This window comes from Bactrocera dorsalis, chromosome 3 (assembly GCF_023373825.1).
Source record: "Bactrocera dorsalis isolate Fly_Bdor chromosome 3, ASM2337382v1, whole genome shotgun sequence".
Lineage (NCBI taxonomy): Eukaryota > Metazoa > Arthropoda > Insecta > Diptera > Tephritidae > Bactrocera > Bactrocera dorsalis.
Window position 1 is genome coordinate 79,821,978 of NC_064305.1, and position 26,052 is coordinate 79,848,029.

Sequence of the window (26,052 nt, forward strand, 5' to 3'; positions counted from 1 at the left end):
TATTGAATTAAGTACTTGTCTGAGAAACTTTTTCATTTGACGAGATATCTTCACGAAATTTGCCGTGGAATATTGTCAACGCTCGAGGACCTCAAAGACAATATTCAGCGCACTATATCCGAAATTCCAGCCACGTCGTTCTTGTTGGCTGCACCCTTCTCTCTGTTGAAACCATTGAAGCAGAAAATCTATCATTGTCGAATAATGTCTATTATTTATATTTTTGAACTCATATATATGTATATATTGTAAAGATTTACTTTAATTTGCGAATAAAGTAATGAATAAATATATGTATGTATGTATGTATATTTCCTTCATATTAGCAAGGCATATATTTCAGTTAATATCTTATTCGAATCAATACTATATTTAAGTTCTTTTGATCAACCACATTCGCAGTATCGAACTATTACTCAGCGATTTTTCATAACAATATGAATATATGTATAGTATGAATAGTTCACAAATAAGTTATGTAAACAAAACAAACAATTTGTATTATTAAATGTTTTCAGCACCCCAAAACACGCAAAGCACGCACGCATCCGGAGTAGCGGTGTGAATAAACCCACACTCGTATTTGATACGATGCAATCTCGATGTGAGGCTCAAACGTTTGCCACATCGTTTTCAATCGAATGCAGGAAAGGTGTAGATACTTTTTTTTAAGTATGTTTTTAAGTACTTATTATGATTTTTGAAAGTATTTTTTTTTTTGACTTCAAAATCTTTGATATGAAATGTCAAAAGCTAGACAATTCATCTCAAAATCTGTAAGTCAAAGGAAAATACTGTCGAAAATAAAACCAGGTAGAATAAACGTGGTCTTGCTACAACTATCCTCTATCTATTCTTCTTTATTTTACAAATTGATCTTAAATATTTAGTCTATTTCTAAGTGAAGTAATATCTCAAAAGGTACAGTTATTCAAAAAAAAGTTTCAAACTTTCAATTCACCAATTGCAAAATGAAAAAAACCTTGAAATATAAAAAAATTGAACTTCGAAATTACTTAAATTTTATATATTTATATAAATGTAAAATAGAAATATTGATATATAATACATACAAAAAGGAACATCCTTAATATATTGACGTAGAACAACACTATTCAATTCCCCTTTCAAAATACAGTGGAGGATCGAAAAAGTTAAGTAGTTTGTTATTGGGTTGCTTAACTTTTTCGAGTTCTTAACATTTTCGTGATTGAAACATGCAAGTCGGAATTCCATGTAGTAATATCTTCAATTGAGAGAATGCAATCAGGCGCTAGTCTTATCAACAACTCTTGTGTCTCTTCGAATATACGATTATGAAAAGGATGCGGTGGAAACAGCGCCGATAGAGGATATTGTTTTCGTCATTATACTGATGATCTACCCAATTTAGTAAGTTATGCCACGATATTTGTAAAAAATTGCATGACGAAGATCGCGTTTCTGCAATAATTCATGAATCGACTGGGCTTTTTGAACCTCAATGGATGCCAACAACTGATTGCGATAAGAAAGTTTTGTCAGTTTTATTGGATTCCGGTCCATTGTTTCAGTAGTTGCTGTGACATTTGATGAACGAAGCATACAAAAAATGTTCCCGTCGTCAATTATTCAATAGAAGAATGGCCTTTGCAGGCAAGTTATTTTGAACATTAAAGCGACGTACCTATAGAATAAATCGGAATTTACTCTAGTTTGAAATCATTTAATCCTATCTTACTTCTTAAACAAGTACTATATGAAACCCGGTTAAAAATAAAAATTGATTTCTATTTCGATAAATTTGTTCGAAAAGTTTCTTTGCCTTAGCTTTCAAAATGGAACCACTTATTGGGCAGTGTCTTTCTCGTTGATTTAAGAGCCATTTGTGCAGCTGATTTTCCAATTCTTCAGGTTATACTGCTTTATATAAAGTTTTTCTCTTAATTTCGTCACATGTACTTTCCGTGTGGTCACAGAAAGCTGCTTAACTTATCTGTATACTAAACTTTTATGTGTCTTGACTTTTCTGAGCCTCTACTGTAGATATATTTACAATATATTGTACTATAATAATATTATAATAATTTGTGTAAATATTCGTTTGTACTTCGAAACACGCAATCCGTTGCTGACTTTCAAAGCCGACGGAAACCTATAAAACTGATGAAAATATCACTCGAATCAATCATTTCAACTGTAGTTTAACAATTGATTAAGAAAATGTATGCGCTGCTCTTTGTGCTCGTTGCAAATTATTTCAACTTTCCCGTTACGAAAGCCGGAGGTCCCGAAGTCTGTATTGATCAATTGGGTTGCATCGAAGGTGTTTATGCAACAGGCAGTGAGGGTCAACAATATGAAGCCTTTTATGGCATACCGTTTGCTAAACCACCGATCGGTGAATTGCGATTTAAGGTAAGAAAGTTTGGGATAATATCGAGAATATAAAATTTTACAGCAAGTATTCCCTTTTATTTATATAATAGAATCCCTTACCAGTTGAACCATGGAACGACAAACTTATGGCCCAAGAACCGAGAACTGAATGCATTCAATATAATCCAATTCCACGCATACCCACGATTGGTGGCGAAGAGGACTGCCTCTATTTAAATTTGTATCGCCCCAAAGTAAATAGAAGCTGAAGCGTGCTTGCTACAATTATTTTACCTCACCCTTTTTGTTTTCACAAATTTTAGAAAGCGTCTACTGAGAAGCTACCCATTTTGTTCTACATACACGGTGGCGGCTTTTTTTCGGGCACTCCTGGTCCCGCAGTGAATGGTCCTGAATATTTTATGGAAACTAATGAGGTTATATTGGTATTAGCCGCGTATCGCTTGGGTCAATTTGGTGGGTATTGTCAAATTTTCTAGCTCTCTTAAAAGAAAATTCTTGATGTCTGTAGGTTTTCTAAGTACCGGTGATGAGCATATGACTGGTAATTTTGGACTTAAGGACCAGAACATGGCGCTTAAATGGGTACAAAAATATATTGCTGCCTTCAATGGAGATCCTTCGCGTGTTACTATTTTTGGCCATAGTGCTGGCAGTTTTTCTGCGCATTTCCACATGTTAAGCCCTGCTTCAAAAGGTACTTATGTATAAGGGTCACGTACTCAAATCACTCGGCAAATTTAATGTAAAATTCTACACTGTTTAAAGCTTCAGCTCCGCTTCCAATATTATTCACAACTTACAACATAAAAAAGTGTTAAATAACTCTTTACTAATCAAAAACACAACCCTTTCTAGGTTTGTTTCGCAATGCTGTATTAATGAGCGGCCATGCAAATTCCCCTTTCTTACGACAAATCGACCAAAAGTCTCAGGTCATTCAATTAGCTAAGGGTGTTGGAATTACAAATGCTAGCGAAATGTCCTCAAGTGAACTAGCTGATGCGCTACGCAATGTGCCAGCAACGGACCTGTTAAAGGCAGGTGTTGATCACAAATTATGGAGTGTGTATCCTTTTGGTACTTTTCGTACCACCATTGAACAAGAATCATGGCCGGAACCTTTCCTAACTGAAGATATGTTCAAATTAATCGGAAGTCCAAAAGTGCCGAAAACTGTGCCTTGGATTGGTGGTTATACATCGTCAATTGGTGAAGGCACGGTCATTGCGCTAAGGCTATCTACGGATCCGGATTTACAAGCTCAGTTCAATAAGAACTTTAATGATTTATTTAAATTAGTGATGGAACTGAATGGCACATCATATCCGGAAAGAGTTGATGAAGTAATAGAGCGATTAGTTGTGGAATATATGGGTGGAGTTCGTGAGTTGAATAAGAACACAATTGATGGCTTTCTCGAGGTAATTGTGGGATAAATAAATATATGTACATTAATATCAACTGATGTATTTTTGGTTCCCATTAGCTTTTAGGTGATTACTTTTTTACTTATCCACTATACAAAACTATTGCCAGCAATGTTTATTCTGATGGTCGAGCAAATAGCCTTACCGGAATAATTAAATTTGGTTATCGTGGGCCAATTACATTTACTGAGATTTTTACGGGCAGCTCGAGGAACTTAGGCGCTGTACATGTTGATGATTTGCTATATTTATATCGTATGCCATACTTAGTGCCAAATGGTTATGAAAAATCAACACCTGAGAGGGAGTTGGTTAAGAAATACGTGGGACTCCATGTTGAGTATGCTAAAACGGGGTGAGTACATATGGTTCCGTTGCTTGCAGTTAAGAAACCCTATACGTAACGTAATAGTCTTGACATTAGCACACCAGCTATAAATGCATTATAAAGTTTATTATTATTATTTTGACAGAAATGTTTTATTTCCAGCATTGTCGAAGCCTTCAATAAAATGGGCCCTTGTTCCAAAGAGAAGTTTGACCAATCCGACGGAGCAGCCATTTGCGATTATTTGTCGATTGTCAATGATACGGAATTATTCCAGGTTGAAAATAAGTGGAATGTGAAACGCATGAAGCTGTGGGAGTACTTAGATAAAACTCTCTTTGATATTTAAAGCAGATGTGTTAAAACTACATTTGTAAGAAAACAAAAAAAAAATATATAAAAAGTAATTATGAGTATTCAAAAAATTCAAAAAATGTATTGTAAAAAACCAATATTACTAAGGCTAGGCTAAGTACGCTGGGTGACCCTTTATAAAACTCTGCGGCCGGGCGTCCAGTGTAGAGTTGACTTCCATACGTTGTTGTGTCTTCAAGTAAAATGTTGTAAAAACATTGCATAAAACATGAAAAACTCATTAGCTCAGAATATAGATTGTGGAATTGTAATTAGTATGAAACTAGTTTACTTAATACCGAAAGCTGACAATTTACATCTCTTTTAACATCAAAACGTAAAAGATATGAAGCTTCTTGAACAGAAAAACAATGGTTGTTTGATGGGTGACTAGTTGGAGTTGTGCCTCATATCAGTTGAAAAATAGTTTCATTATACATGTATATTAAGTTTCTTATGAATGTCAAATTAAGCCAACCAAATCTTGGAAATATAAATTAAATTGTTCTATCCGAGCCAGAATTGATTGATTGATGACTACTATAAAATGATCGAATAATATATATTTTTTATAAGCATGTAATAAATGACCTAAGTTGAATAATATTAATGTGTGAATCAGAAACAAAAAAAAACTATAAATAATAAGTAAGGAAGGGCTAAGTTCGGGAGCAACCGAACATTTTATACTCTTACAACTCACAAGAATCAAAGCAAGGTGCAACCAGAGGATCGGAATCCAAACAGTTTTATATATACATACATCTACTGAGATCAAGTTAAAAGATTGAATTTTTAATTTATACTTCGCGTGTTTTTCGAATCGGTAAATTTTTTTCTGTAATTTGGTAGTACTGTTAGTGACATCTATGCTAAATTTCACCTCAAAATATTCATTAGTATTTGAGATAAGCGTCGTTTTGTGAGGCTCTAAAAGTGAATTCTTTGATGTTTACTATGTCTGAATTTATTGAACAAAGAAGCGCGATATTGCATCATCTCATGCTGCATTCGTGATCATTTCGCCACATTTTTAACTAATATCGTGCCGCAACTTCGTGTAACTTCTGGCTATTCAGCAAATTCCCATGACCACTCCGAGGACACCGTTTTGACGTAATTGAGGATATGAAAGCTGAATCGAAGAAGGCTCTGATGGCCATCACGACGGAGGATTTTTCCAAGAGCTATGATGACTGGAAAATTCGTTGGCATAAGGGTATAACAGAGGGAGGGGATTTCTTTGAAGGATATGATATGGACAAAGTTCACCTTTCAATTTCATCACATTAGTACATACTTATACTATAGTATAACCCATACCCTGACCATCATATTCGTCATGAAACTTGGTGGAATAATGGAAATCATTATAAGTAGTAAATGGGATTTGGGAGTAGTATTGAACCGGCTTTATCTATTTATTTTTTTTAATACTACATACATATGTACATACCATATACTAATTTTTCCAAGGCTTTTCATTAAGGTACTATACAATGGCCAATCATATGGAGTAAAGTCAGTCGAATGTTCGAAAATCCTGATATTAGTTATGTGATATTATTTATATGGGGGCAAGGTCATATTCCATTGGTTCCATTTTAGGCACAAGCATACACTGTTATAAGTAAAACACGCTCTGTAATTTTCATTGAGATAACTCAAACATTGGCCCTTACATGCGGTGACTTTATACCGTAAGTTTGATAACGTTTGTGTTAGGTACTTTTGACACACAGGCATACTATTATCATGAAAGGAGTCACTCTCGGCATTTCCACTAACAAATTTATCTCACACATTGACCAATATTTTCGATCAAAAGTCAACTATAAGAGCTGGGGTCAACATATTCAGTATCAGTATTCAGTAGGGGCTTAAATAGTTTTGGCCCGATGTGGACAGCGGCTCCGCTGGCTAGGAATGGAAGAAGACGTTCCAGCTCTGAAAGTATTCGCTGAAGTACTCACCGGGGGAAGCAGAAGAAGAGGAAGAACTCCACTCAAATTGCGAAAAGAAGACACGATTGGCGCGCTGTCTACGCCAATAAAGAAGGAGAAGCGAGCAGATTTTTAAAATTCCGAAACGCTTAACTTTAAATCGGATGTTTAATATTACAGATAGTTTAAAAAGGGTTTCTCTATGAAGATAAAAGCTCCACTATGGTAGCTTTATAGTTTCTGAGTTATACATATATATATTTTCATAATGAAATAATCTGCTTTGTTTTAGAACCGGTCTAATAACACTTCACTTACCGAATGGACTCAAGCGATAGCCGGGCACTACCAGAATTATATCACTCGGATCGATAAAATATTGCGTTCCTTCATCTTTGGGATTTGAGCCGGTGAAAATTCCACCACTGTGTATATAAAACAATACTGGCAATTCTCCACCGGTATTGTGCTGTAGCCAAAAATTGAAATGGATTGTGTAATTATTGTGAAACAAACATTTCAGTAATCATATAATTATATATTAGTTAACAAAGGGCGATATACATATGTTCAAGTACAGGCAATCCTCTGTACCGCTAATCGATTTTGATACGGTGATATAATCACGTGGTATACTACCAGGCGTAGAATTTATTGCTGATAACGTGCCACTCCATACTAGTTCAGCTTCTTCAGGATTCTTTAAATAGATTGCGAATATACTGCTACTTGTTCGAGGCGTACGCTTCTTACTCACGCTTAATCTCAAATCACCGATGGAAATTGATACATTGCATAAAAACGCTGGCAGATAATTTATAAGTGAACAATAAACTACGAAGCTATGTAGGTACAATTGTACCTATTCAAATTAGAACAAGATAAATATTGGCTGCTGATAAGATTTACCAGCAGCTCATTAGGGTGACTAACCTTTGACGAAAGCTAATTAATGCGAATTTCTTTGCAATAGAAGAATGAGTGTGGCGGAGCGGAAGTTCATATTCTATGATTAGCTAAAAACTTTGCTGAATATATACTTAGTATTTTTGACCAAATCATGCTCTCTAACAGTTAATAAATATAATATATTATAAGAAATATTACCATGGATTAGGAAGAACTCATATAATGAGCAACAGACGCACCCAAAGAGGCCTAAAACACTAATTATTAAATATTTCCTCGAATAAGTGAATCAAACTGTCATATTTAAGTCTATCTCTGACTAATCGCTAATAAAATCTCGCTACTTCCAAAGGGGAACCGACACCATGCCTGCTAGGGACCATTTATATGCTTGTACTCTATCTGTACACATATAAAGAGTATCGACGTTGGGCAGTATTTTCGTTGTGATTTTAATTTCAGTGGGTTCTGCATTGACAACGGTGAGTATCGCATTCAATGGAACGATGAGGTACGCGAGATTTACGGCGACATTAACATAGTTCAGCGAATAAAGAGACAGCCGCTGCGCTGCTCATGCCATATGAAGGGACGTAAACACTCCAGCTCTGAAAGTTTTCGACTCAGTACACGTCGGGGGAAGCAGAGAAAGATCTTCACCAGGGACCAGGAATACTCTCGGAATCTCCAATTTTGTATATACATATGTATATATGTATAACTCTATATCTAACTCACTTAGTTACATATCCATATGTGATACTTACAATTGGTAGGTGAACAAACTATTATACCCTGTAGCAACATGTTGCAAAAGTATAAAAAAATGTATAAAAAAAAACGATCTGCATAAATTTATAAAACATCGATCTGCATCAAATATAATAGAAAAAAAGTAAAATAAGTATATATATTTTAATTATATACGATTGTAGAAAAAACTTTTTAGGGCATGTACCCTAATTTACAAAATAAAACTAATTTATTTGAAATAGTTCCGAAAAGATCATAAAACACGACAAAATAATTTATGGCTCAATCACTTCTGGTTTAGTATAAAAGATTTGCGTAATTTACAAAATAAAACTAATTTATTTGAAATAGTTCCGAAAAGATCATAAAACACGACAAAATAATTTATGGCTCAATCACTTCTGGTTTAGTATAAAAGATTTGCGTAAAGTTCGATTCTCAACCAATTGCTAGAGTCTACCGAACTGCCGCAGTAATGAAAGGAATTAGTTTGTTGTTAACGGTTTTGGTGTATTGTGCGAATATCGGTTCGATACGCGCCAATTTACCGAAGGTATGCTTAGACGGTTCATCCTGTGTGCTCGGCAGATATATGAGTGGCAATGAGAGCGATTCGTTTGAAGCCTTCTTGGGCATACCATACGCCAAACCACCCATCGGTGATTTGAGATTCAGTGTAAGTAAGAAGCATACGTCTCGAGCAAGTAATGTTTGATTGTAACAGTATATTTATAATCTAATTAAAGAATCCTCAAGAAGTGGAACTATGGAATGGCACCTTAACAGCACTATATCCTATGCCTGATTGTATACAACGTAATTATCTCTTAATATCAGACCCTATTAGCGGTTCAGAGGATTGCCTGTACTTGAATATATATCGCCCCTTGGTACATAACATATAATTATATGATTTCTGGAAAGTTTGTTTAACAGTAATTACATAATCTATTTTTATCTTTTTCTGCAGAACAATACCGGCAGAGAATTGCCAGTAATGTTTTATATACACGGTGGTGGATTTTTCGCCGGCTCCCCAAGTCCTAGTGAGGAAGGACCGCAATATTTAATGGAAACCAGTGATGTAATTCTAGTAGTAACCGCCTATCGCTTGGGTCCATTTGGTAAGTGATATTAGAATTGGTTGAGGACCGGTTCAAAATCAAAGCAGATTACATTTCATTATGGGTATATACTGTTCAGACAACCTTTTAAGTTACCGGAATACTGTAATATATTTCAAACTGAAGTCCTTTGCTGTACGCAAGACGCGCAACAAAGGCGTCGAGGGCAATTAAATAGTGGACGAGATTGCCAAGAATAATGTACGGCCATCATCCGAAAACGTGATCAATATTGGGAAACCAATGCATTCTCTATACGACGATGTCGATATGGTGAATGAAATCAAAACCCGATGAAACGAGCTACCAGGGTGCAAACCTGCAAAAGACATGTACAAAACGATAGATCGGATAGATTCCTATTGCCACTCGTACCAACTGGTCACTATATGGTGGCGACACACGCCCCTAGAATGGGACTGACAGATCGAGAAGACTGCAGGAAATACCTAAAGCATGCACCAGGGAATCAATGAAGCATCTCATGTGCACTTGTAAGCATCTGGCGTTCCCACAGTGTGATGCACTGGAGGAGGTATCGACAGTGAGGCGCCGAGTCTGTTAAAATTCGCGTCAAGCGCAGGCATCCTAAATGATGACTACTCGTTTTGGACCTAGCTAGTGAACTCCATTTGGTATCTCAAAGGACCAAACTGGTCTATGCATGGCTTATTGTCTTACCAGATCAACCTAACCTAACCTATATTTCATTATAAAATTATATGTATAACACAGAAACTATAAAGCTAATATATTATCTTTATAGAGATACCCTTTTAAAACTATTACTCGTAGTAATATTATATATCCGATATAAAGTGAAATTTCAGAAATCGATCGACTAAATAATTTAAATAAAATAATTTTAAAGCAATAGTCATTATTTCAAGATATTTCGACATTATCAAGGGAATCTTATTATTAAAGGCAATGTTATTTGTAATGTGTTTTTTTCAACAGGTTTCCTATCTACTAACGATGAAGAGATGACGGGAAATTATGGACTTAAAGATCAGAAATTAGCTCTACAATGGGTTCAAAAGTACATTTCGGCTTTTGGCGGTGATCCCGACCGAGTGACTATTTTCGGCCACAGTGCTGGCGGTGCATCAGTCCATTCACACTTAATGAATAATAATGAAGAAGGTAATTTATAAAGCCGTAAAGACGATTTTGGTATTTGGAAGAACTATTACCTCAACACATTTCCAGGTCTATTCAGTAAAGCTATTATGATGAGTGGTGCCGCAAACTCACCATTCGCTTTGCCTTTAAAAGACCCTAGAGGCCAAGTCGTTGAATTGGCTAAAGCTGCTGGTGTACCAGAAGCTGAGAGTCTAAGTTCCGCTGAACTAGTTGAAGCATTACGATCAATCCAGCCGGAAGACTTACTACTAGCTGCCGATGATCTTAAACTTTGGGGGGAGCAACCAATTGTAATATTCCGCCCGAATGTTGAAAATGACACCTGGCCTGATGCATTCTTAACAAAAGATCCATTGGACCCATTCATACCGTTTGGAACAAACACTGATATACCTTGGTTCATTGGTAATGCACCTGCCAAAGGTGAGGGCACGGTAATAGCACTTCGATTAGCAAGCAATAAGAATCTACAGGACGAATTAAATGAAGACTTTAGCCAGAGGCTAAGCATTACATTGGGCTTGTCTGGTACATGTGACACAGAAGCTGTGATAGATTTATTGGTAACCGAGTATATGGATGGTAAACACGAATTGAATAATGATACATTAAATGGCTTTTTGGAGGTAAATAAGTATGACATATCCATGCATATAAAGGAATTACATTTAATCTTTTTTTCCATTTTAGCTTTTGGGAGATCGCTATTTCATACACCCAACTTACAGAGTTTTAAAATATAATGTAAATTCAAGTCGCAGTGATTTTAGAGGAATACTACGTTTTGACTATCGCGGACCCTATTCATATTCGACAATATTTGCAAATAGCTCACAAGATTTCGGTACTGTACACTACGATGATAGGCTGTATCTGTTTAATGGACTAAGCGGATTATCTAAAGGTTATTCTCAGCAGTCTCCTGAGGCAGCGTTGGTTAAACGCTATGTGAGGCTATATCAGTCTTTTGCTGAAAATGGGTGAGTGGGTCTATAAATATGTGTATGAATTAGTGTCATGTATTCTTTTTTAGTTACTCAGATGAATTTGCTGTTAGCGGAGAATGTAATGATTTAAATTTTCCGAATTGTGAAAATTTGTTGATCGTGAAAGATGAGGAGCCGTTCCAAACTGGCGATTCTTGGAATAGTGAACGAATGGCATTGTGGGACCAAATATATGATTCATGCTAAATTGCATTTTCGAATACTCATACACATACTTATGCAATAAAGAAGAAAATAAAGTCATGCTTTTACTTGACTGTGTTAAATCTGGATTGTTTACTTTTTTTAAATACTAAAATTTTCTTTGTTCGAACTCATAAGAGCACTAAGGAACCCATACCCCTTACTCTTTCATGATAGAATAATAGTGGCCGTGGTTAAAAATATGTTGAGGACCTAAGGTTATTAGTTGAGCCTTGAATATGAACTGATATCAATTTAAAATTTCTATCTCTGCTGGTTTTAGCGTTATGAAATGTTGCTTATAAACAACATTGTGCCGTGATAGTATCTTTTTAAAACACTGTATAATCTTTATTTTATATATTATCTCTATTAATTTTCAATATAGTGATATGAAACAAAACAGTGTTTTGCGAATTGCAACATAAGTGTCCCTTACATTTTGAGCATTTGAATTACGCAGTGTTGGTTTGACAAAGCCTGCAACTCTCTTTTTATCTCAGGTCATTCAATTAGCTAAGGGTGTTGGAATTACAAATGCTAGCGAAATGTCCTCAAGTGAACTAGCTGATGCGCTACCCAATGTGCCAGCAACGGACCTGTTAAAGGCAGGTGTTGATCTCAAAGTATGGAGTGTGTATCCTTTTGGTACTTTCCGTACCACCATTGAACAAGAATCATGGCCGGAACCTTTCCTAACTGAAGATGTGTTCAAATTAATCGGAAGTCCAAAAATGCCGACAACTGTGCATGGATTGATGGATATACCTCGTCAATTGGTGAAGGCACGGTCATTGCGCTAAGGTTATCTACGGATCCGGATTTACATGCTCACTTCAATAAGAACTTTAATGATTTATTTAAATTAGTGATGGAACTGAATGGCACATCATATCCGGAAAGAGTTGATGAAGTAACAGAGCGACTAGTTGTGGAATATATGGGTGGAGTTCGTGAGTTGAATAAGAACACAATTGATGGCTTCCTCGAGGTAATTGTGGGATAAATAAATATATGTATATTAATATCAATGGATGTATTTTTGGTTCTCATTAGCTTTTAGGTGATTACTTTTTTACTTATCCACTATATAAAACTATTGCCAGCAATGTGAATGCTTGAAAAAAAATTTTTATCTTATTAAATTTTAAAACCCCTCTGGAATATTTATTTTCTAGTTGATCCTAGTAATAGTTTCTGAGATACAACCTTGAGAACTTGTGCGCTCGAGGCTAGCTAGGCTAAGAGCGCTGTCTTTAAACGCGTTTTTCTCGAAACTGTTTTTTTGAAGTCGATTCGCAAAATGTCTCGAGAAGTACCCAACCGATCTTTACACATGTCTTTGAGATACAATTCTTCTTAAAGATTTGGACGAGGGATTATTTCGTTTACAACTATTTGAAAAAAAAATGTTGCGAAATTTTCACTAAAATTTTTAATTTTTGTTGCTAAAAAGGTTTGCCAAAGATCCAATTTTCATTTTTTCTCCTTCGTTCAAATTCTAAGTTAAGGTGTTAACTAAAACACGTATTTTTTCACTTCAGATGATCCTGTAAGAACGCGGGCGCATCTTTTTTTGTGTGGGATCATCGGAAATGGCGTCGCAATGTCCGAGTTCAAAATATTTTTTCACAAAAATTTCAAATTTTTGTGTTAATACCATAAAAAATTTTAATAAAATAATTAATTGACAAAAAAATTTTCGAAAAAAATCTGTTTTTTACCCGAGATTTAAACCCTTAAATAAATCTCGAGTTAATTTTGCGACACCCTATCTCTAATTTCAATTTTGCGTTATTTTTGGGAGATCTTTTATAAAACTCTGCGGCCGGGCGTCCAGAGTAGAGGTCGACTTCCATACGATGTTGTGTCTTGCAGTAAAATATTGTAAAAACATTGGATAAAACATGAAAAACTTCTTAAGGTCGAAACCTGACAATGTCCATCTCTTTTGACATCAAAATGTTTGATGGGTGACTAGTTGTAGTTGTGGCACATACTAGTTGAAAAATAGTTTCCAACGTTTTGATTTCATTGTATATATTAAGTTTTTTATAAACGTCAAATTATACCCAACAAATCCGGGAAATATAAACTAAATTGTTCTATCTGAGCCAGAATTGATTTAATGATACTAGTATGAAATCCAAAATCGAAAAAATATATGTAGCTCTTTTTTATAAAAATGTAATGAATGACCAAAGTTTTTATTACTAATGTGTGAATTAAAAGTCAAAAAACAAAACTATAAATAATAAGTAAGGAAGGGCCGATTTCAGGTGCAACCGAACATTTATTACTCCTGCAACTTGCAAACAATTAAAAGGTTAAGGTTATATAAGTATATGTATGTATGCCCCATACCAAAAAATAAATAGGGGCTAGGTCATGTTTTTGTTCGTTCAAAGTTATATCTCGATATATAAACTGCGTCCTGATTTATATACTAGAAAGCAAAGAAATCAAATGGAATTTAAAATTGTGTTCTACGGAAAGGTGGCGTGGTTGTAGTCCGATTTCGCCCGTTTTTGCACTGAAACATAAGAAGATCAGAAGAATATGAAACACCGAATTTGGTTGAATCTAAAACTAGTAGTAGTAGTAGTTTTTATCTAAAAGTAGGCGGTGCCACACCGATTGTCAGATTTTGACACCGATTCGTATAAAGCCCTCTTATACCATCTTGGGGGTAAAATATAATGTCTCTGGCGTATTTAATTATTGATTGACTGTGCCTTTAGTTTAACCGTGCCGTTGTACAGGTGTGGTGGGGTTATTATCCGATTTCATCAATTTTCATATTGTCGGTAAGTGTTCTTAAAAGAATTTTGCTAAGAGAATTTGGCTGTTATAGCCCCTAGATACTGGACTATTTTTTACTCGACTTGCACTCCTGCTCTCTCGGTATAAGGGAACTGTGAGGTGCATTTCAAGCTCCTTAAGTACAGCTGAAAACGAAACCAATCCACAAAAAGGAAGATCGCATATAAGGTTCTATCGAGACTGAATAAGGAAGCGAAGAAAATGGGTCTGTTAGTAAACGAGGGTAAGACGAAATCTCTCCTGTCAACAAACAAACAGCGACTAGGCTTCCGTGTCACTATTGACAGTCATAACTTCGAAGTCGTAGATAATTACGTCTCCTTTGGAACCAATATCAACACCAACAACAAACTCGAAATCCAACGCAGAATAACTCTTACCAACTGGTGCTATATTGGACTGAGTAGGCAATTGAGAAGTAAAGTCCTCTCACGACGAAAAAAAACCAAACTCTATAAGTCACTCATAATTCCCGTCCTGCTATGTGGTGCAGAGGAATGGATGATGAAAACATCTGATGAGTCGACGTGACAAGTTTTCGAGAGAAAGGTTCTGGGGAAGATTAATGGCCCTTTGCCCATTGGAGACAGCGAATATCGCATTCGATGGAATGATGAGCTGTATGAGCTATACGACGACATTGACATAGTTCAGCAAATTAAAAGACAGCGACTGGCGCGCTGTTGTAAACTTGGCTATAACCGCGTAAGCGGTGTTAAAGAAAGAGAAAGGGAGCGGATTTCTAAAATTCCGAAACACTTGACTTTATATCGGATGTTTAATATTGCGCGTAGTTTCAAAAGGGTGTCTCTATGAAGGTAAAAGTTCCACTACTGTAGCTTTATAGTTTCTGAGTTATACATATACATATGTTAGCCCCACACCATTCTTGGCAATCTCGATCACAATTTCATTACACTCGATGCTTTTGTGGTCTGGCACCCAGTAAAAGTGATGTTGCTTTCTTCGGGCAATACTTTCCACTGCTGCCCTGCTTCACAAGATACCTCTGGCTGATATGCGATACGAGGTAACTGCCTTGATTGTATGGCTGTCTACGTAGATGTTGACCCTGAAATTGCCTGCAGGTGTTTTGCCAAAAATTAAAGTAGATTATGTAATTATTGTGAAACAAACATTTCGGTAATCATATAATTACATAATAGGTGCTAAAGGGCGATATACAAGTACGTTCAAGTACAGGCAAATCCTCTGCACCGCTAATCGGTTTTCATACGGTGATAATAACATGGTATACAACCAGGCGTACAATTGATTGCTGATAACGTGCCACTCCATAGTCTTCAGGATTCTTTAATTAGATTGCAAATATACTGTTGCACCGATGGAGATTGATACATTGCATAAAAACGCTGGCAGATAATTTATTAGAACCTATTCATAGTACAACAAGATAAATACTGGCTGCTGATAAGATTTGCTCATTAGGGAGGTTAGTCACCCTAACGAAAGCTAATTAATGCAAATTTCTGTGCAATAGTAGAATGAGTATGGCTGAGCGAAAGTTCATATTCTATGATTAGCTAAAAATTTTATATATACTTAGTATTTTTGACCAAATCATGTTCTCTAACAGTTAATAAATAAACTTATAAAACATATTACTATGGATTAGAATTTTTTTAAGGAAGAATCATATAATGACCAAGAGACGCAGCCAAAGAGGCCTAAAAACCCAAATTATTAAATATTTCCTCGAATAACTGATTCAAACTGTCATATTAAAGTTTATTTCTTGCTAATTGCGATTACTAATTAAATCTCGTTACTTACCAAACACTCTATATGACTTATCTGACATAGTGTCTTTGTGTCTTTGTTGACACAAAAATTTTCGCTGCGCTGGTCATGGTCCAAATGGACGAAAACCCTTCAGCTCTAAAAGTATTCGACAGAGTACACACCGGACCAGGAATACTCTTGGAATCACCAATTTTGTATATATGTATAACCGTCTACCTAACTCGCTTAGTTATTTGTGATGCATACAATTGGTAGGTGAACAAACTTTTATACTCTGTGGCAACATGTTGCAAAAGTATAAAAAAATATATATAAAAAAAAAAACGGTCTGCATAAAGTTATAAAACATCGATCTGCTTCAACAATAATAGAAACAAATGTAAAATATATATTTTTTAATTATATCTAAACGATTGTAGAGAAAACTTTTTAAGGCATGTACCCTAATGTACAAAATATAGCAAATTTATTTGAAATCGTGCCGAAAAGATCGTAAAAATACAACGACATTTTTCCCAAGAGGCACGTGTTTGGTAAAGTTCACGCTTAAATTTATGGCTGAATCACTTGTGGTCTAGTATAAAAGATTTGCGAAAGGTCCGATTCTCAACCAATTGCTAGAGTCTATCGAACTGCCGCAGTAATGAAAGGAATTACTTTGTTGTTAACGGTTTTGGTGTATTGTGCGAATATCGGTCCGATTCGCGCCAATTTACCGAAGGTATGTTTAGACGGTTCATCCTGTTTACTGGGCAGATATATGAGTGGGAATGAGAGCGATTCATTTGAAGCCTTCTTGGGCATACCATACGCCAAACCACCCATCGGTGATTTGAGATTCAGTGTAAGTAAGAAGCATACGTCTCGAGCAAGTAATGTTTGATTGTAACAGTATATTTATAATCTAATTAAAGAATCCTCAAGAAGTGGAACTATGGAATGGCACCTTTACAGCCCTATATCCTATGCCTGATTGTATACAACGTAATTATCTATTCGTAACAGATCCTATTAGCGGTTCAGAGGATTGCCTCTACTTGAATATATATCGCCCCTTGGTACGTAACATATAATTATATGATTTCTGGAATGTTTGTTCCACAGTAATTACATAATCTATTTTTATTTTTTTCTGCAGAACAATACCGGTAGAGAATTGCCAGTAATGTTTTATATACACGGTGGTGGATTTTTCGCCGGCACACCAAGTCCTAGCGATGAAGGACCGCAATATTTTATGGAAACCAGTGATGTAATTCTAGTAGTGACCGCCTATCGCTTGGGTCCATTTGGTAAGTGATATTAGAATTGGTTGAGGACCGGTTCAAAATCAAAGCAGATTATATTTCATTATGGGAATATACTGTTCAGAGTTAGACATAAGGCAACCTTTTAAGTTGCCTGACAGAATTTCAAACTGAAGTTCTTTGCTGTACGCAAGACGCGCAACAAAGGCATCGAGGGCAATGAAATAGTGGACGAGATTGCCATGAATGGTGTACGGCTAACATCTGAAAACGTGATCAATATTGGGAAACTCATGCATTCTCTATACGACGATCTCGACAGAATTTTGCTGAAAAAAATCAAAACCCGATGGATCGAGCAATCAGGGTGCAAAACTGCTGAAGTAATGTACAAAACGTTGGATCGGACAGACTACACTGTAAGAATCTGTATGTACGCCTCCCATAATATGGTGCACTGGAGGAGGTATCGACAGTGAGGCCACAGAGTATGTTAAACTTCAAGTAAGTCAAGCGCAGACATCCTGAACGATGACTACTGCTTGGACTTAGCAAGTGAACCAGATTAACCTAACTTAACCTATATTTCATTATAAAATTATATGTATAACTCAGCAACTATAAAGCTAACCCTTTATTTTTATAAAGGCACCCTTTTAAAACTATTAGTAATCTTATAGATCCGATATAAAGAGAAATGCTTCGTAATTTTAGAAATCTGCTCACTTCTGAAATATTACACATTTTCGTGATCGACTGAAATAATTTTAAAGCAATAGTCTTTATTTCAAGATATTTCGACATATCCAAGGGAATCTTAGTATTAAAAGCAATATTATTTGTATTGTGTTTTTTTTCAACAGGTTTTCTATCTACTAACGATGAAGAGATGACGGGAAATTATGGACTTAAAGATCAGAAATTAGCTCTACAATGGGTTCAAAAGTACATTTCGGCTTTTGGCGGTGATCCCGATCGTGTGACTATTTTCGGCCACAGTGCTGGCGGTGCATCAGTCCATTTACACTTAATGAATAACAATAAAGAGGGTAATTTATAAAGCCGTAAAGACGTTTATGGTATTTGGAAAAACTGTTATCTCAACACATTTTCAGGTCTATTCAGTAAAGCTATCATGATGAGTGGCGTCGGAAACTCACCATTCGCTTTGCCTGTAAACGATCCTAGACACCAAGTCGTTGAATTGGCTAAAGCTGCTGGTGTAACAGAAGCTGAGAATCTAAGTTCCGCTGACCTAGTTCAGGCATTACGATCAATCAAACCGGAAGACTTGCTACTAGCCGCCGATGATCTTAAACCTTGGGCTGAGCAACCACTTGTAGTATTTCGCCCGAATATTGAAAATGACACCTGGCCTGGTGCATTCTTAACAAAAGATCCATTAGACCCATTCATACCGTTTGGAACGAACACTGATATACCGTGGTTCATTGGTAATGCACCTGCCAAAGGCGAGGGCACGGTTATAGCACTTCGATTAGCAAGCAATAAGAGTCTGCAGGACGAATTAAATGAAGACTTTAGCCAGAGGCTAAGCATTACATTGGGCTTGTCTGGTACATGTGACACAGAAGCTGTGATAGATTTATTGGTAACAGAGTATATGGATGGTAAACACGAATTGAATGATGAAACTTTGGATGGCTTTTTGGAGGTAAATAAGTATGACATATCTCTGCATATAAAGGAATTACATTTAATCTTTTTTTCCTTTTCAGCTTTGTGGAGACCGCTATTTCATACACCCAACCTACAGAGTTTTAAAATATAATGTAAATTCTAGTCGCAGTGATTTTAGAGGAATACTACGTTTTGACTATCGCGGACCCTATTCATATTCGACAATATTTGCAAATAGCTCACAAGATTTCGGTACTGTACACTACGATGATAGGCTCTATCTGTTTAATGGGCTAAGCGGATTATCGAAAGGTTATTCACAGCAGTCTCCTGAGGCAGCGTTGGTTAAACGCTATGTAAGGCTATATCAGTCTTTTGCCGAAACTGGGTGAGTGGGTCTAAAAATATGTATTGTATATGAATTTGTGTCATGTTTCCTTTTTTAGTTATTCAGATGAATTTGCTGTCAGCGGAGAATGTAATGATTTAAATTTTCCGAATTGTGAAAATTTGTTGATCGTTAAAGATGAGGAGCCGTTCCAAACTGGCAATTCGTGGGATAGTGAACGAATGGCATTGTGGGACCAAATATATGATTCATGCTAAATTGCATTTTCGAATACACATATACATACTTATGCAATAAAGCAGAAAATAAAGTCATACTTGGACTTGATTGTGTTAAATGTGAATTGTTTAAATTTTTAAAATACTAAAATTTTCTTTGTTCGAGTTCATCTTACCCTTTCATGTTAGAATAATAGTGGCCGTGGTTAAAAATATGTTGAGCCCACAAGGTTATTAGTTGAGCCTTGAATATGAACTGATATCAATTTCAAATTTCTATCTCTGCTGGCTTTAGCGTTATGAAACGTTGCTTATAAGCAACATTGCGCCGTTATAGTACCTTTTTAAAACACTGGTAATATTGATTTTATATATTATCTCTATTAATTTTCAGCATATTTAACGAGTGATTTTGGCGGTTCCGAAATGAACGATCGCTTTGATAATGTCGTAGATGAAACGTCTATCACTAAAGATGATGCTGGTGATTCTGGAGACGCTGACTGAATTGTCGAAGCAAATGCTGATGGACGACCTCTTTTCCGTAGATTTATTTGTACCATGTTAGACGAGTGTAGGAGCTAGTTTGTAATACTTAGTTGGAAATCCAGCAATGATGCTTTGTATTTCCGTCTTAGCTTTTGAGTTGTCTTCTATACAGCAAACAACTATTCACTGCTGCTGTATTGATGCACCAGTATACGATTCGTTTAGACTGTTGCGCTCTTGATATTTAAACATATGCTCATCAATGCTTTGATGTTCTTCCTGGGCTATTTTGTTACATTTCTCCTTCATTTTATTCAGTAATGGATATATTTTATAAAGTTTGTCAAAATTACTTGATCCACGTTCAGGCTCTTGAGTATTATCATTTTTATGAGAAGGCTCTTTGATTTCGTCAAAGCGTATCCACTTCATTTTCAACTTCCTCATTTTCATCTCTATTACGGCCAATTAATTTTTCAATTAAAATTACTTCCAGGTTTTCTCCCCTCTTCTTTAAGAAATCAATGGATTCCTCAATGACCGTCTCCAAATTAGCTTCCTCTTCTTTCTCAGCATCTGCAAAATCATTCCAATCGAATTCAAATATACGCTTTATTCTCTCTTCTACGCTTCTCTGAGACCTTTTAGTTCCATTGCCAAAGGAAAAAATGTTTACTTTTTGGTTGAATTTTTAAGGGTTAAAAACTGTTTATCTCAATATCCAGCGAAAGTACGGATACTGTGGAAAAAATTAAATTGGCAGTGTTGTAGGTAATGAAAGGATCTATAATTTGTGTGTATAGACTTTTTCACATAACCTCAAAATATATGTATGTGAAAAATTCAAATAACAAAATTTTTGGATTTTCTTCGCAGCAGAATCAACAGTTTTGTTTATTCATTGCACTACTCAGATGAAACGTGGACGACTATTACGGCTAATTGAAGAACGATTACTTTGATAATAAAATTGAATAATATATAAACTTTAGGATAGTATCTTTCTGTAAAAATTATGTAAATATTACTGAATACAACGAAAAAAAATTAAACATCATAATATATCACAAATTGCCGAAATGCCGAAAAGATACTTAGAAATCACATCATTCCTATTGGAAATCCCAATATATTATATATGCGTTTTATATTTAACCAAATTTTAAGAGTCACGTACTCAAACCACTGCTCGGCAAATTTGTTGTAAAATTCTACACTATCTAAATCTTAAGGTTTACTTCGATCATTATCCTATTCGTGAGTGGAATAAAGATAACATTGATGGCTTTCTAGAGGGAATTTTGGAGCATAATAATTAAGTATATGGAACATTAATTTCATGGAATATACTTTTGCTTCCCATTAGCTTTTAGGTGATTGGTTGCCCTGGGTAGCGAGACCCCACACGTGACAACTCGACTTTATCCCGCAGCCATAAAATAATACATACCACTTGTATATAAAATGTTTATTATTATTATTTTAACAAAAATATTTCATTATCAACAACTTTTAGCAAATTGAGCACTTGTTCGAAAGTTAAGTTTCAGTGACCCGATGGATTTCTCTATAACATTTTGAAGATTCGACAAAGAACTCAACTTCTATGGCCGGTTCTTTCGTTGTATCTGCTGTGCCTTCTCGGAAAATCTCGTAACAATACTTCATAAAAAACACAAAGAACTTAAAACTCCAAATTAAAATTATTGTTTGGCATATAATTGTTAAGTTGTTTTCAATTAGTGTGACACTGGCACGAAATCTGATGAAATATCTTAGGTAAAACATATGAAGTTTCTTGAGTAGAAAAGCTAGTTGATAGTTGTTTGAATATTCCGGTGACTAATTAGGCTCGTACTAATTGAAAAAAGTTTTAAACTAGCTGATTTCACTGTAGGAATACTGTGTTTACTTATGAACCTGACCATCTATAATAAAAATATTTTTTTGAAAACTTCCTGTACACGTGATTTTTCAACTTTCTTCAGCTCCAACCAAGCAATTAATCATTCCCACATGCTTTACTTCCGTCTCAAAAAAAGGTAATTAGCTTACAGTTAGCAATCTAACAAAGTTGGTTGTTTACAAGTTCAAACTTAAAATCTCGGAAATATAATTGGAAGTAATAATTAGATTTCTCCGCGCCAAACCTGATTGATATTAAAAAAGATACTTCTCATATACTATAAACCAATTTAAATTCAACTTTCACTTACCAGTATACAAGTTAAGAAGAAATTGTTATAACGGGATACAACTTTGCAATATTAATTCCCAAAATATATGCCACTTTATGACTAAAAGCTTTCCAAATCCAAATACCGGAAATGTGCACTTCAGTATTTATAGTTGTCTTTTGACCAAAAACTATAGTATCTCTGTATATTAAAAATGGGTTGAATCAGGTCAATACTTCACTAAACCTCCGTATAGCTAATATAAATAATTTTGAATTTTTGGGTAACTTTATATCCGGAATTTTCATCAACATCTGGCTGACAAAAGTATGTGAGGTACATCAATGAAACCCAGAGAACTGGTAAAAATATATCAAATTGGGTCATTACCACAACAACTCCCAAGAAGTTGTCGGATTTATTTATAGATTTATTTATTTCAGAAAATAAATGTTTAGGGAACATACCCTAATGTACAAAACTTACTCTTATAGCTAATTTATTCAAAATCATTACGAATATCTGCATAAATTTGTTTATCTATAACAACGACTTTGTAGGACTGAAGAGGCAGATGTTCGGAAAATAAGTAACTCATTTATAATTATGGCCTAATTACTTTTGGTTTGGTATAAAAGTTTTGCATAAAGTCAGATTCTCAAACAATTGGTAGAGTTTATCGAATTGTCGCAGTTATGAAAGGAATTACTTTGTTGTTAACGTGTTTGGTGTATTGCTCGAATATCGGTCCGATACATGCCAATTTGCCGAAGGTATGCTTTGCGGGTTCATCTTGTGTGCTCGGAAAATTTATGAGCGGCTATGACACCTATTCATTTGAAGCTTTCTTGGGTATTCCATACGCCAAACCACCCATCGGAGACCTGAGATTTAGCGTAAGTAACAAGCGTACATCTCGAACAAGTAATGTTGCATTGTAACAGTGTATTTATAATCTAATTAAAGAATCCTGAAGAAGCTGAACTATGGAATGGCACCTTATCAGCACTATATCCTAAACCTGATTGTATACAACGTGATTATTTCAATGTATTAAAACCGATTAGCGGTTCAGAGGATTGCCTGTACTTGAACATATATCGCCCTTTGGTAACTAATAATTGTATACGAGTAATTACCGAAATTTTGCTCACCCATATGTTTATTTTTGGATGCAGCACAAAGCTAGTGGAGAATTGCCAGTAATGTTTTACATAGATGGTGGTGGATTTTTTATGGGCTCACCGAATCCTAACAGTGTAGGACCGCAATATTTTATGGATACGAGTGATGTAATTCTAGTAGTGCCTGCCTATCGCTTGGGTCCATTTGGTGAGTGATAAAAGTTTTATTTTTGAAAACCGGTTTAGAAACAAAGTAGATTATATTTCATTATAAAAATATATATATTTCTTAAACTATAAAGCTACTTTAGTAAAATTGTTGCTTTTCTGAGACATTTGTTGATAATATATTAATAATATTAAATATTCGATATATAGTTAAGTGTTTCAAAATTTTGGAAATCGGCTCACTTCTTAAATATACAAATAAAACATTTTCGTGTTTGACTGGAATATTTTTTAAGCCATTATATCAAGTTATTTCGACATATCCAAGAGAGTCTTATTATAAAAATCAATATTATTTGTATTATTGCGTTCTTTTCAACAGGTTTCCTATCTACTAACGATGAAGAGATGACGGGAAATTATGGACTTAAAGATCAGAAATTAGCACTGCAATGGGTTCAAAAGTACATTTCGGCCTTTGGAGGTGATCCCGACCATGTTACTATTTTCGGTCATAGTGCTGGCGCTGCAGCAGTTCATTTACACTTAATGAGGAAGGTAATTTATGAGGCCATAAAGACCTAGATACCTAGTATTGGAAGCATTGTAATCTCAACACATTTTCAGGTCTATTCAGTAACGCTATTATGATGAGCGGTGCCGCAAACTCACCATTCGCTTTGCCATTAAAAGACCCTAGAGACCAAGTCGTTCAACTGGCTAAAGCTGCAGGTGTAACAGAAGCTGAGAATTTAAGTTCTGCTGACCTAGTTCAGGCTTTGCGATCAATCAAACCGAAAACCTTGCTACGAGCTGCTGATGATCTTAAAATTTGGGCTGAGCAACCACTTGTAGTATTCCGTCCGAATGTTGAAAATGACACCTGGCCTGGTGCATTCTTGAAAAATGACCCAAGAAAACCATATATACCGTTTGAAACGGGCAATGATATACCGTGGATCGTTGGTAATGCACCTGCCAAGGGTGAGGGTTTGGTTATAGCACTTCGATTGACATCCAATAAAAAATTGCAGAAAGAGTTCAATAAAGAGTTTAGCAAAAGGCTGAGCATTATGCTGGACTTACATCTCGCATGTGACACAGAAGAAGTGATAGAATCATTGGTAACAAAGTATATGGATGGTAAACGTGAATTGAATGATGAAACATTGGATGGTTTTTTGCAGGTAAATAAGTATGAAGTATCCGTGTAAATTAAAGTAATTACATTTAATCTTTTTTCCTTTTTAGCTTTTGGGAGACGCCTATTTCGTATACCCAACTTACAGGCTTTTGAAATACAATGTCGATTCTAACCGCACTGATTTTAGAGGAATCATAAATTTTGACTATCGCGGACCCTATTCGTATACGGAATATTTTTCAAATAGCTTAAAAGATTTTGGCACTGCACACGTTGATGATTCGCTGTTTCTGTTTAAAGGTCCACAAGGAGTGTCGTATGGTTATTTAAAGAAGTCTCGCGAGGCAGCTTTGGTCAGACGCTATGTGAGGCTGTTCCAGTCTTTTGCCGAAAATGGGTGAGTGGGTCTAAAAATAAGTGAATGAATTAGTGTGATGTTTCTTTTTTTTCAGTTATTCAGATGAATTTGCTGGCATCGAAGAATGTAGTGAATTAAATTTTCCGAAATGTGAATCTTTATCGATTGTAAAGAAGGAGGAACCTTTCGAATCTGGTATACCGTGGAATATTGAACGAATGACATTTTGGGAAAGCCTATATGAGATTTGCCAGTTTTGAATGTATATATATACATATGCCCTTATATGTACTTTCTTATTGCAATAAAGCGGAAAATAAAGTTATACTAATACTTGACTGTGTTAAATCAGAATATGTAGAATATTTTTTTTTGTTCAAATTCATATCGGCGAGTTATTTGTTTCCTAATTTCGCAGATCACTATTTGAAACTGAACTCAAATCACTCATATTTTTATTTTCAAATCTGATGATGTTCCAATCGTTCTTTTCTACCGCCGCATTATAAATTAGGATTCGTTGCTATATTAGCTTCTGACCTTTCTTCTTCTTCCCTCGAAATATATTTGACTAACCTAACTCAAAAAAAATAGTATTTACTAAAGAGAAACATTGGATTTCCTCAGTTAGTTCCTTCTTACAAACGCAACGAAATTCATGGAACAGAGAAGTTTAAGAAACGGAACAATAGGGTTTTAAGCAAGATACATATGTAGATGTTACATTAATTATTTATCAATAAACAAAAATCAATCTCATAGTCTCTATTGTTTACGCTTCCAGTACTTGTGGTAAGTGGTTAATTGTGGCATAATTGAGTTATGAATTAAAAATTGATTATCATATATGTAGGTCCTTAAGCTCCTTAATATTGGTGTTAAAATTATTTAGAAGTCTCTTTCGTGCAAGAAGTGATCTTTCACTGAATCCCGCAAAAATTGCGCGAGTAAACTTTGAAGAGAATATATCCGAATCGGATATACTCGGATTACA

General features: G+C 35.3%; 2 protein-coding genes across 2 annotated transcripts; both read left to right on the top strand.

Annotated features, from left to right (window-relative positions):
- Positions 1 to 2,151: 2,151 nt before the first annotated feature.
- Positions 2,152 to 25,400, top strand: LOC105229966 (uncharacterized). Its single transcript, XM_049452754.1, has 14 exons — positions 2,152 to 2,397; positions 2,469 to 2,612; positions 2,682 to 2,835; positions 2,891 to 3,076; positions 3,238 to 3,803; positions 3,869 to 4,164; positions 4,300 to 4,483; positions 8,527 to 8,772; positions 8,843 to 8,986; positions 9,067 to 9,220; positions 10,181 to 10,366; positions 24,184 to 24,743; positions 24,808 to 25,097; positions 25,153 to 25,400. The coding sequence occupies exons 1-14, from the start codon at positions 2,203 to 2,205 to the stop codon at positions 25,316 to 25,318; spliced, it is 3,471 nt and encodes a 1,156-aa protein (XP_049308711.1). The 5' UTR covers positions 2,152 to 2,202; the 3' UTR covers positions 25,319 to 25,400.
- Positions 16,740 to 19,717, top strand: LOC125775307 (juvenile hormone esterase-like). Its single transcript, XM_049450687.1, has 7 exons — positions 16,740 to 16,987; positions 17,058 to 17,201; positions 17,282 to 17,435; positions 18,254 to 18,439; positions 18,506 to 19,065; positions 19,130 to 19,419; positions 19,478 to 19,717. The coding sequence occupies exons 1-7, from the start codon at positions 16,787 to 16,789 to the stop codon at positions 19,635 to 19,637; spliced, it is 1,695 nt and encodes a 564-aa protein (XP_049306644.1). The 5' UTR covers positions 16,740 to 16,786; the 3' UTR covers positions 19,638 to 19,717.
- Positions 25,401 to 26,052: the final 652 nt, after the last annotated feature.